This window comes from Coenobita brevimanus, chromosome 44 (assembly GCF_032717465.1).
Source record: "Coenobita brevimanus isolate Jiangsu-jjx chromosome 44, ASM3271746v2, whole genome shotgun sequence".
Classification (NCBI taxonomy): Eukaryota; Metazoa; Arthropoda; class Malacostraca; order Decapoda; family Coenobitidae; genus Coenobita; species Coenobita brevimanus.
The window spans coordinates 49,267,048-49,280,434 of NC_136997.1; the positions used below are offsets into that span (position 1 = coordinate 49,267,048).

General features: G+C 44.9%; 1 protein-coding gene across 1 annotated transcript in view; it reads left to right on the forward strand.

The window, feature by feature from the left end:
- The window catches only part of didum (dilute class unconventional myosin), a 144,723-nt gene that overhangs the window by 46,838 nt on the left and 84,498 nt on the right, over positions 1-13,387 (forward strand). The window contains exon 2 of the mRNA XM_080271147.1: positions 11,590-11,694. Coding sequence (XP_080127273.1) covers positions 11,590-11,694 — 105 coding nt within the window. The remainder of the gene's footprint in view (positions 1-11,589; positions 11,695-13,387) is intronic.

Sequence of the window (13,387 nt, forward strand, 5' to 3'; positions counted from 1 at the left end):
ATGTTTGGGTGCTTTCCTTGACTGGCGCACGTTTGTTTATGATTTGGTGCGTGTGTGTGTGTGTGTGTGTGTGTGTGTGTGTGTGTGTGTGTGTGTGTGTGTGTGTGTGTGTGTTTGTCAGACACACTAGTTATAGGTTGAATGGTCTTTTTTTTTTCCCCCTTTTCAAACACACACCTGTTCAAAGTCAGAATGATCCGTAAGCCTGGATTAGAGAGAGAGAGAGAGAGAGAGAGAGTGAGAGAGAGAGCGCTCATCCAGGCCACAAATGTAACCCTGAAAACAAACGGTATCGACATTTTTTTCCCCGATAAAAAAAATCCGACTTGAAATTTTGAAAACGCTGCGCATCGTTGGGTGGACTTTGACCCGAGGAGCGCAGTCACCCCGCCGCGCAGTGTCTGGATCAGTGACAATAATTCCGCCTTGATTTTTTTTCGGTCTGAAGTGAATGTACAGGAGAATTCAATAGTCTTTTGATTTACGCGATGGTGGTTGGAGCTACACCTTGTTCATTTTAAGTTGGCGAGAAATTGGCTTCTCTCCATCTTGAATTTTGACGCACCTGTATGAAGAAATTAATAAATCAATAAGAAATGTGGTATTATAATCATTCCATTTTAACTCTGCTTTTTAAAACTGTAATTTGGCCCAGATTTCGTCCTTTTGCAGCTTATTTCACGTAGCTCAGTGGCAGGAAAGACGATGCTACGGCTCTACATTCTTTCCACGGCAGTTCCTCAGCCGTCTGTCAGGGCCACCACGCGAAGGTCCTCCTCTCTCTCTCTCTCTCTCTCTCTCTCTGGCTCTACATTCTTTCCACAGCAGTTCCTCAGCCGTCTGTCAGGGCCACCACGTGAAGGTCCTCCTCTCTCTCTCTCTCTCTCTCTCTCTCTCTAGGTGATAGTGGGTAATAGCTATTTGTAGTAGCGATGGTGGTAGGTGGTGATAGTGGTGGCAGTGGTGGTAATAGTGTTAGTGGTGGTAGTGATGGTAGTGATATTGTGGTAATGGTGGTAGTTAGCGATGGTGGTAGTTGTGGTGGCTGATGGTAGTGGTGGTAATAAGTGACATAGTGGTAATGCTGGTAGTGCTGGTAGTTGTGGTAGGTGGTGGTAGTGATTGTAATGACTGGTGAACGTGATAGTGGTTGTTGGATGCTGGTAGATGATGATGGTGGTAGTTGTGGTAGTTGAGGTCAGGAGCAGGACAGATGTTTGTAGATGAAGTTGAGCATGGTAGTATGTTTAGTCACGAATATTTCAACATGTAACTCTCTCTCTCTCTCTCTCTCTCACACACACACACACACACACACACACACACACACACACACACACACACACACACACACACACACACACACACACACATTCCCCCTCCCTACAGTATTTTTAGCCTTTCCCCCTGCCTTCCCCTCGTCTCTTCCCCTCCCTGCTCTCTCTCTCATTCCCCTTCCCTCGAGTCATCTCCCCTCTTCCTTTCCCCTTTAGGAGTGAACTTTCCTTAATTTTTCTCTATTTCATTTCCTTCTTCCTCTGTCAACTTTTCTTCCTCTTTCTTCCTCTTTTCTTCTTTATTCTTTATCTGTCTTTCTGTCTTTCTTTCTTTCTCTCTTCCTCTCATTGTCTGTTTGTTTCTTCACTGCTACTTTTCCTCGTCTCTTCGCCCTTTTTCAGTTCTCTCTCTCTCTCTCTCTCTCTCTCTCTCTCTCTCTCTCTCTCTCTCTCTCTCTCTCTCTCTCTCCCCGCTTTCCTCCATCCTCATGCCTTCGTTTTACCTCTTCCTCTTTCCTTCGTTTTTTTCTCTTCCTCTTTCCTTCGCATTTCTCCCTCCTCTTTCCTTATCCTACTTCTTCCTCTCACTCTGCTCTCTTCACCTGTCTCTCTCCCTCTTTAATTTTTCTCTCTTTCCCTCTCTTCACCATCATTTTCTTGCATATAGTATTTATGTTTCACGCAGAGATTCGTCGAAGATGTAGAGTAAGGAAAGAATTGAAGAGTGTGTGTCAGATAGTGTGGTTAAATTGAGGAAATGGATAGAGAAAGATTGGTAGCAGTAGTAGTAGTAATAGTAGTAGTAGTAGTAGTGGTGGTGGTGGCAGTATTAGTAGTAGTAGTAGCCTCAGGTTCATCTGAAACGTGAACCATGTGGACTGCAGGCTTTAAGTTAATCTCCTGCAGTTCACCATCCTCCTTTTGGGGTATAGGTAAGTATTTGAGGGATATTTGTATAACCAGGCAGCTGAGCGACCTGGTTATATCAGTACCACCACGTGAAGGCGTCCCTCCTTAGCCCTACCGTATGTGACGAAGGTGAGAGGAGGCGTGATGGGAGAAGTAGGTGTATGGATTTGGTGAGTGTGTGAGACAGTGAGGCAAGGATGTTGAGGAAATTGAGGAACTGAAGAGAGATTGAAGTAAATTGATGAAGTATGTATATGGAGCCACACATTATCAGTTCCACCCCATTTTTTTTTTTTTATTATTTATATTATCGACGGCATAACTTTGTCTCCCAGGTGTTCGTAAATCGCACCTGTCTATGTATTTATGTATCTCTGTCTGTCTGTATCTCTCTGCCTATCTGTGTGTGTGTGTGTGTGTGTGTGTGTGTGTGTGTGTGTGTGTTGTGAGATGGAGTTAGGATTTCGAAGGCATGAATGATGTATGAAAATAATGTTGACTGTTTCACCAGGCATAATATTGAGTTATTTTTTTCCGAATCCTAACTAAATTTAGCTCGAAGGTGATAATTAGGGTTGACATGATGATGATGATGATGATGATGATGATTGTCCCTACTGCCTTCCTTTTGCATATCTTCATGACTCACTTCTCCTCTCCTTTCCCCCTCCTCTCCTCCCCTTTCTCCATTCCTCCCGTCATTCACTCTCTCATTCTTCCTCTGTTCCACCCTCATTCACCCTTTCTCTCCCCCTCCCTCATTTTATCTCCCCCTTCCTCTCTTTTTCCCTCCCCTGTGACTGCCCATACAAACAAGTGTTATTAGAGGTTTTGATGTTGGTTAAAAATAGCTGGTGATGGTGGTAATTGTGGTAGTGGTGATGGTGGTAATGGTGGTAGTGGTGATGGTAGTTGGTGGTGGTAATGTTGGTTGATGATGATTATGGTGGTGGTGGTGGTGGTGATAGCTGATGATGATGGGTGGTGATGGTAGTTGGTGATGATAGTGGTAATTTGTGAGGATGTTGATTGATGGTGGTAGGTGATGGTGATGGTGGTGGCTATATGATGTCAGTGGTGATAGTGATAGTAGTTGATGGTGTTAGTAGTAATGGCGATGGTGGTATTTGGTGAAGGACAGGGATCAGAAGGGCAGGGCAGGGCAGGGCAGGGCAGAGCAGGACCAGAGAACAGGTCATGTGTAGGTCAGCAGGGCAGGGCAGGGCAGGGCACAGGACTATAGGACGGATCATGTGTGGGCAGGGCAGGGCAGGGCAGGGCAGGGCAGGGCAGGGAAAGGCAGGGAAGGGCAGGTTTGGGAAGAAGACAGGTGGTGTGTGGGTGGGGAGAGATAAGAATGATAATACCCCAGAGTAAGGTGGAGTCACGCCCACACCAGCGTCCTTACTCCACACATTCCGTACTTCACATTCCACATACTACACTTCCTCACACTTTACACACTTAAACACACATCCCACAGAATCCTGCACCAGCTTCCACACTTTGCACTTCATACTACACACAGTCCACATCCCACATTCTACCCGCTACTCTTCCTTCATACTTTGCACACTAAGCACCCCTAACAAACAGTCATACTACTTTTATATTTTACTCTAACTTGGTCTAGAATTACCATTTTGAATACGTAGTTGTAGCAATAGACTGACACTAGAATGGTGCTAATCACGAAGGAGTGCTGTGGGACGGCAGAACAAATATAAGCAGAAGAACAGAAATAAGGAATAACAGAAGAACATTAAAGCAAGAACAACGGCCTCATCTCCGCCCACCTTCGAACTAGCTCAGAAGTCCCCTTTTCACCACCCTGTTTACACCCACTGTCCCCACTGTACCATACCGCAGTTCCCGTCTTTCGAGAATCACACCTTTTTTATACCGTTCACTCACTGCATTCCACACACATTCCCCAGTAACCCCTCCCCTCCCCCAAAAAATTATAAATAAAAAATCCCCCCTGAGTACGTGGTGTCAGAGTGGGTTGGCGAGGTGCGATGACAGGTAAGAATGATAACCTGTATCTGTGGTGGTGATAATTGAATGTGGTGGTGGTGCTAGGACTCAGCTTCGTCTTCTTGCACCCACTTCACTAATAGCAAGCTCGATAAGGTTAATATAATCGTCTGTATGGCAGCAAGAATAAGCTGCGTTTGTTAGTAAGAGTACCGGGAGACGTGACCCATATCAGCGTTGGTGGTGGGGCTCTCGTGTGCTCGCTTGTACCCATCTCACAACTTTAACATTGGTGGGGCTGATACGCTGCCAGGAAGTGCGCAAACACGCCGTGCCTCGCCCACCACGGCCGCGTCCCTTTCCTCCCTACGTTTCAACTGTAATTGCGTTTTCTGCCCTCTTGCACTCACGATAGCTCAATCTCTTCCTGTTTTATCTCTTTGGTTATCGATTGGTTTTTTCCCGTTCATCTTTTCTCATTAAATTTCCTCCTTCTTTCGGTATTTAATAGAGGAGGGCGCCTTTGCGTGGTGGCACTGACTTAGCCGGACGGCTCTGCTGCCTGGTTATGCAAACACCCCTTAATTCATTCCCTGTCCTATGAAAGGGGACTGGTGGACTGCAGATGTGGCGGGAAAGGGGGGAGGACTTCAGCCTGCAAAGTATGTGTGTGTGTGTGTGTGTGTGTGTGTGTGTGTGTGTGTGTGTGTGTGTGTGTGTGTTCCTTTAAATTAACTTCATTCAGATCCTTCCCTCCTCCTCTTCTTCCTTCCCTTCTTTCCTCTCCTTCTCAGCTCTGTCTTCCTACTTGCACTTCCGGTCCCTCCCTCGTGTCTTCCTCCCCTCGTACGTTCACTCCAGTAGTGTCTACGTTCATTTTCCTCTGTTTTCCCACTTTTTTCTTTCTGTTTCCTCACCGTCTCTCGTTCTCCCTATCAGTCTCTCATCCACTCCACCTCCTTCACTTTCTTTCCCTTATTTTTTTTCCTCTTGCGTCTCGTTTCCCTTCCCTTATATCCTTCGTTCTTTCCTCGTTGCTGTTCTTTTCCTTCTCGGTATTTCCATTTCCGTCTTTTCTCTACGTGCCACATCTTCTCTCCTTCCATTTTCTCCTTTCTTCTTTGTTTACTGTTTACTCTCCTTGTTTTCCCACCACAGTTTCTCTCTCTCTCTCTCTCTCTCTCTCTCTCTCTCTCTCTCTCTCTCTCTCTCTCTCTCTCTCTCTCTCTCTCAGATATCCTTGTAAGTCTTCCCTCTTCCTTTTATTATCTTCTTTCCTTCTCCTCTTCCCTCCATTTTCTACGATTCCCTCCCTCCCCACTCGCTTTTCTTCTCACATCCCTCCTTTATTCTTCCCTCTGCCTCCCATTCTTCCTCCATCCCTTCCCTTTTTCTTCCCTTCCTCGCTTTCTTCTTCCATTCCTTTCCTTTTTCCTCCCCTTTCCCTCCCTTTATCCCATCCATCCCTCTGTTCTTTCCTCTCCCTTTTTCTTTTTCACTTCCCTCTTTTTTTTCTCTCTTCCCTCCCTTTCTTCCTCCATTTATTCCCTATTTTCTTCCCTCCCTTTCTTCCTTTATTCGTCTCTCCTTCCCTCCCTCCCCCTCTCCCTTTCTTTCTCTATTCCTTCTCCCTTTTCACCCCTCCCTCCCTTCTTCCATTCCTTTCATATTTTCTTCCCTCCCTCCATCCCTTTTTTCTCTCCATACCTTTCCCCTTTTCTCCCTCCCATTCTGTCATTATCCCTTTTCCTTCCCGCCTCCCTCTCCCTTTTCCTCCTCCTCCCCTTTCCTTCCTCCATCCCTTCCCTCCCTCCCTTTATTCCTCCCTCCCTTCCCTCCCTCCCTTTATTCCTCCTTCCCTTCCTTCCCTCTCTTCCTTCCTTCTCTTCCTTCTCATGTCCCTTCCATCGTGCAATTCCTGCCTTTTATTATTATTATTACTACTACTACTACTACTACTACTACTACTACCACCATTTTTTAGTCCCTTCTCCCATATTCTTTTCCCCAACTCCCCCTCCTCTCACCGTTAGTCTATTGTGTACACTCATGACGCTTAAATTTGAAAAGTATTATAAAATCAATGACAAAAATAACTCGAGAGAAAGTGAAAAACTCCCATGATGAAAATTTGCCAAAAACAGATCAAACAAGAGAGAGAGAGAGAGAGAGAGAGAGAGAGAGAGAGAGAGAGAGAGAGAGAGAGAGAGAGATTACTTATTGACATCTTGAAGTTTGGCCAAAAATAGTCATCGGAAGGACGAAAATATGAGAGAGAGAGAGAGAGAGAGAGAGGGAGAGCGTATGTGTGTGTGTGTGTGTGTGTGTGTGTGTGTGTGTGTGTGTGTGTGTGTGTGTGTGCATCATATCGCGTGTAAACCTGTAATCATGTAGGTACTACTTTTGTTCACACGTTTGTAAGATAGACGTGTGTACTGTTCATTTCACACACACACACACACACACACACACACACACACACACACACACACACACACACACACACACACACATATCGATTTCCCCCGACTAAAGAGGAAAGACATACTGCAAGACTCTCGGACGCCTCAAACTGCGCCTCACACTGCACCTCATACTGTCCCTCATACTTCCTCATACTGTCCTTCATACTGCCTCATACTGTCCCTCATACTGCCTCATACTGTCCTTCATACTGCCTCATACTGTCCCTCATACTGCCTCATACTGTCCCTCATACTGCCTCATACTGTCCTTCATACTGCCTCATACTGTCCTTCATACTGCCTCATACTGTCCCTCATACTGCCTCATACTGTCCTTCATACTGCCTCATACTGTCCTTCATACTGCCTCATACTGTCCTTCATACTGCCTCATACTGTCCCTCATACTGCCTCATACTGTCCTTCATACTGCCTCATACTGTCCTTCATACTGCCTCATACTGTCCTTCATACTGCCTCATACTGTCCCTCATACTGCCTCATACTGTCCCTCATACTGCCTCATACTGTCCTTCATACTGCCTCATACTGTCCTTCATACTGCCTCATACTGTCCCTCATACTGCCTCATACTGTCCTTCATACTGCCTCATACTGTCCCTCATGCTGCCTCATACTGTCCTTCATACTGCCTCATACTGTCCCTCATACTGCCTCATACTGTCCTTCATACTGCCTCATACTGTCCTTCATACTGCCTCATACTGTCCTTCATACTGCCTCATACTGACCTTCATACTGCCTCATACTGTCCTTCATACTGCCTCATACTGTCCATACTGCCTCATACTGTCCTTCATACTACCTCACACTACCCCTCACCGTGGCCCACACTGTCCTTCATATTGCCTCACACTGCACGTCACCCTGCCTCACCCTGCCTCACACTGCATCTAGAACTTGGCAGGTTAAATCATAATCTTCATTAACTCCCTCAGAAAGACATCCTTCCTAAGATTAAAAACAGTATGACGGCAGCATGAGTAGCTTATGTAATTGTCACCTCGTTTCACTGATTCACCTTTTTAAGTATGATAATGGTTTTTAAATAACTCTTCTCTCTCTCTCTCTCTCTCTCTCTCTCTCTCTCTCCTTCCCGCAGCGCATAAGATCATCTAGTACAGCGCATTACCCATCGAACCTTATTCTCGTCGGGCAAGGAAGCTCCCTAACACCTCTTCCCAAGCGATTTATGTTGCTTGTTACACATTGCTTTCCTCTTCTGTGTTACGCGGGTCATTCTGTTATCACCATACTCTGCTTAAATAACGTACAGAAGGATATTAGCCAACCGTATCCAGAAATAAATCGGTAAAGGAGAGGTGTTAGGGAGCTTCCTTAACCAATGAGAAGACGAATCAAAGCCTTCATTAATTTATCATTCTAATATCACCATACTCTGCATAAATAACGTACAAAAGGATATTAGCCAACCGTATCCAAAAATAAATCGTTAAAGGAGAGCTGTTAGGGAGCTTGCAGAATCGACAACAATACGAGCATAGTCTTCATTAACCACTACACGAAGACTATAAGCTAAACAATAGGAAAAAAAAAAATAGATAATGTTTTCGTGGTCAAGGAGTTAAACTTGATGCAGAGGCGTGGGAGCGGACGTGGACCTTATGTGTACCGTGAAAATTAATATTGTACTCTTTTTATAACCCCAGCTAAACTTGTGGGTGGGTGGGTGGGTGGGTGATTTTATTCAGCGTAGTAGTGTCTTTTTGAACGGTGATATAGCCTATTCTCTCTCTCTCTCTCTCTCTCTCTCTCTCTCTCTCAAGTTGAATAAAATGGATTGGCAAGAACAAACTAACCTAAGTCTCGTGGTGAAGAGTTGACGAAGTGTTTGCACCTTTTCTCTCCACCTTCGCTTCTCTCTCCACCTTCGCTTCTCTCTCCACCTCCGCTTCTCTCTCCCTCCTTCACTAACCTCACCCTCATACACTCACCTATAGTCCGTTCATTTTCATTTGGCAAAGATCCGTATCCCGTTTTTCAAGTAGACAAGGAAAGAGCTTGGATGAAGGAGTGAGACAGGGATAGACATAGAGACTGATTAATGGAGGTAACGAGAGAGAGAGAGAGAGAGAGAGAGAGAGAGAGAGAGAGAGAGAGAGAGAGAGAGAGAGAGAGAGAGAGAATGAAGTTACTGACACGTGTAGGTAGAGAGAAATTGACACTGAGATACAGAGAGTGAGTGAGAGAGGGAGAGTGGGAGCAGGTAAATTGGGTCAGAGGCAGGTTAGGTTTTAAAGTTGCCTCTGTGACGTCACTCTGTGGGCGGGACACGTGACGCAATGTGGGCGGGGCTTGGGTACTTTCAAGGAGGAGACGCTGTAATGTACGGTACACTCTGATAACACCGTAATACCTTTTCCTTAGCGATTTATTATGCACGTCACGCATGAAGGTACTGTTGCGTCACTAAGGGTCGGATTGTGATTGGCTTTAAATATCGTAGTGAATATCTATCTATCTATCTATAGCCCGACGCCCTAAGCCCGCAAAGGGTGGCCGGAGACAAAACGCCTCCAAGTCGCTCTGTCACCCACCATTTGACTACCCTCCCCCCAACTCACCCCCCCCTTCCTCATATACCTTTCAACTCCATCCCTCCACCTCATCCTCGGTCTACCCCTCCCTCTCCCTCCCTCCACCTCACCTACATACACCCTCTTAGTCAGTCTTTCATTCTCCATTCTCTTCACATGTCCAAACCACCTCAGTGTATTTCTCCTAATCTTCTCAACCACATCCACATCCACCCCACAACGTTCCTTCACTTCTTCATTCGTCAACCTGTCCCTCCACGTCACTCCACATGCTCCTCTCGAGTAACTCATTTCCACTGCTCTCACACTTGACTTGTTCCCCTCTTGCAAGGTCCACGCCTCGCTTCCATACGTCAGGGTGGGGATCACAGTACTATCATGCAGTGACTTCTTAACTTCCATACTCACCTCCCTATTTCTCATCACTGATTTCAGTGTACCAGCAACCTTCCTTCCCTGCTGTACCCTTTCACGCACTTCATCCCCCAAAGTTCCATCCTTACTCATCACACTACCCAAGTACTTGAATGCACTCACATTCTTCATAAATAAATAAATAAATAAATATATATAAAAGATTAAATTCTGCATCAGGGTCCGGATGATTGCCACATCTATATCTACGACTTTCTACAACTACTACTAAATACCATCGCTACCATCACAGCTACAACCACCACCATCACACCTACAACCACCACCATCACACCTACCATCACCACAACCATAACCACTACTCTTCTTACCACGACCACTACAGCAACCACCACCTCTGCTACTGTAACCACAACCACACCTGCCATCACCACCACCATAACTACAGCTACCACAACTCCTGTCATCACCACCACCACCACCACCACCACACCTTCCCCCACCACTGCCATTAACCACATCTGCCACTATCACAACTGCCATCACTATCACTACAACTACAATTACATCCATCCTACATCACCTGCCACCACCACAGCTACAATCATTACAACTACAACCATCACAACTACAACCACTGCAACTACAACCATCACCATCACAGTTTCAACCACCACTATCACCACAAGTACTACCCTACCACGTTACCCTCAACTACTGTACCACAACTACACCACAACAACCACAACCATACTGCCACAACAACCACAACCACAACAACCACAACCACCCTACCACATCATCCTCAACCACAGTACCACAACAACCACAACCACCCTACCACGTCATCCTCAACCACTGTACCCCAACAACCACAATAATTACCACAACAACTGCAACCACTCTGCCCCAACAACCGCTCAACCACAACAACCACAACCAGTCTACCACAACAACCACAACCACACTACCACAGCAACCACATCCTACCACAACAGCCACCACCACCATACCACATCATCCTCAACCACTCTAACACAACATCCTACCACAGCAACCACAACAACAGCAGTGAAAGAGGAGGAGGCTGGATGCTGCTGTGTTCTTATACCTCGCAAATTGGAAGCTCAACTTGATTATGGGGAGGGAGAGGCAGGGCAGGCAGGGGTGGTGTAGGGGAGGCAGAGGTGGTGTAGGGGAGGCAAGAATGGTGCAGGGGTGATATAGGGGAGGCAGGAGTTGTGCAGGGGAGCCAGAGATGGTACAAGGGAGACAGGAGTGGTGTAGGGGAGGCAGGGATAATGTTGGGAAGGCAGGGGTGCTGCAGAGATCGTTCAGGGGAGGCAGGGGTTGTGTAGGGGAGGCAGGGATTGTGTAGGGGAGGCAGGGATGGTGCAGGGGAGGCAGCAGTTATGCAGGAAATGCAAGGATGGTGCAAGGGTAGGTAGGGATGGTGAAGGGGAGGTAGTAATATTGGAGGGGAAGGCATTTCATCCTGAAGGTGTTATTACCAGGGATACAGTGGGGTCAAGATTGCCAGTCACTCTTTAATGATGCTTTACCACATTTGTGATTGTAATGTGGATTGAATATTGGTGGCTAATTTTTGCCAAGAATACTTTATAAGAATAGTTTGTATAAAAAGGGGGAGGAGGAAAGCATGGTATACCTATATTGCCCAGACATCGATACTGAGATAACTAGACATTATACCTATAGGGGCCAGTGAATGTGTGTATCCAATCGCAAAATACATCTCACTGGCTATACTTCCAATATGTATGTAATTGAAGTGTGTTTCAAATTGGAGTATAATTAGGAGATTTTCATGCATTCAGTAAGCCATACTTGTACAGTAATTGCAATTTGACCATGTATTAGGAACAGATATTTTAATGATGCTTGTACTGCACTGTACTGTATGTGTGTCCAGTCTCTCACATACTAGCAGGTACTGTTATTAGGCTACTACACTGTGCTGTACTGACCCCACTGTTCTGCTTCCAGGGCGCCCGGGTGTGGCTCCCCGACCCCGACCAAGTATGGCGGTGTGCCGAGCTCACTGCTGACTACACCGGACCTCTCGTTTCAGTCATATATGAGGATGGACAGGTGAGGGATTTCTACCTTCACAGGCTTATGAGAACTGTGATGTTAGGCAGTCTACTCTTGAGATAGTCATAGCTTGGAGCATTGTAGTTGTTGCTTAAGCTCTCAATGCCAGGGTAGTTGATGATTAATGAGACATCATGATGCACTTTTGAGCTTGTAAAGTGAAGGAAACTATATGATACAATAATCTGGAATGGAGCCATGTGTAGTTATCTTCAAACTCTAGCTATAGGAAGCTGGTGGACAACCACAGTCATGCTCTTTTACTGACCTGTTAAAAATTCGTGATATTTTTTTGTGAGCCGTTGGTTTTGAAAACTATTACAGCCTCTGTAATTTTGTTGTTATGACTCAACTGGGTATTTTTTCTTTTGACTTAATGTAATGGGTGGCAGTACCATACCTGTACTGTACAGTTTAGTACCTTAATGTTGCTGATTACAGTATACAGTATGGTATTTGTAGTATGTTGATGATTACAGTGTAGTGTAATATTTGATAATAAAAATTATGGTACAGTACTTTCAGACATAGAATATGAGTCATTTGCCCTCTTAACCCTTTTCAATACAACAGCATCTTGGTATTTTTCTCACTGTCATCCAGGTGATTTTATTCAGCTAGGATGAGGCATATGGAAATGGAGGGATTACATAGACTTCATTGATCCCAGCACTGCCAGAGGTCTCTGCAAAGTTAAATTAAATTGTCAGGTATTGGCATGAACAAAAGACAGGCAGTCATTGTTATATATCATGGAATGTATTGCAAAATATCACATTTTATTACATGCATTTGATTCTTTAAAGTGGGTGAAACTGGCTTCTTAATAGGAAACAGTGGAATGTAAAATGGGTAGGAATAATAGTTGGGGTAGTAGTTGCAACCCCAGGCTCTTCTGAATGTGAGCCCAGCAGAGTGCAGCCCAAAGCTGATCTTCTGCAGTCCATCATCATCAGCTTGGGGATAGGGAGGGGCTTGAGGGATGATTGTATAATCAGATAGTTCCACCAACTACTTGAAGGCATCCCTTTATAGGTAACAGTAAAATGTAGTGGGTGAAACTGGTATATCAGCTGTATAGATAGCAGTGGGATCGAGTGGGTGAAACTGGTATATCAGCTTTATAGATAGCAGTGAAATGCCATAGGTGAAACTGGTATATTAGCTTTATACAGTAGATAGCAGTGGGATATAGTGGGTGAAACTAGTATATCAACTTTATAGAGATAGCAGTGAAATGTAGTGGGTGAAATAGGTATATCAACTTTATAGATAGCAGTGGGGTGTAGTAGGTGAAGCTGGTACAGTATATCAGCTTTATAGTAGCTGTGGAATATATTGGGTGAAACTGATATACAGTTTTATAGGTAGCAATGAAACTCTAATAGTCAGTACAGGTATTCTGTTATTTATAATGGACTTAATGGGAAAAAAGAACATAGAATAAAGACAGCGTATAATGAGGAGTTACTGTTTAAAATGACATCTTTGTATTGAATGGGTTAAACACTTGACTCTGTTGACATATTTTGTATTTCTGGTATTGCTTCCAGTAGATGATTTTATTCATTTTTTTTTTTTTTTGAGACTTTTGAAATGGAGGAAATTAATGTACCAGTACCCTTCATTAATCCTTACACCATCAGAGGTCTATCCATAGCTGAATAAAATTGTCTGGTTGTAAAATAAA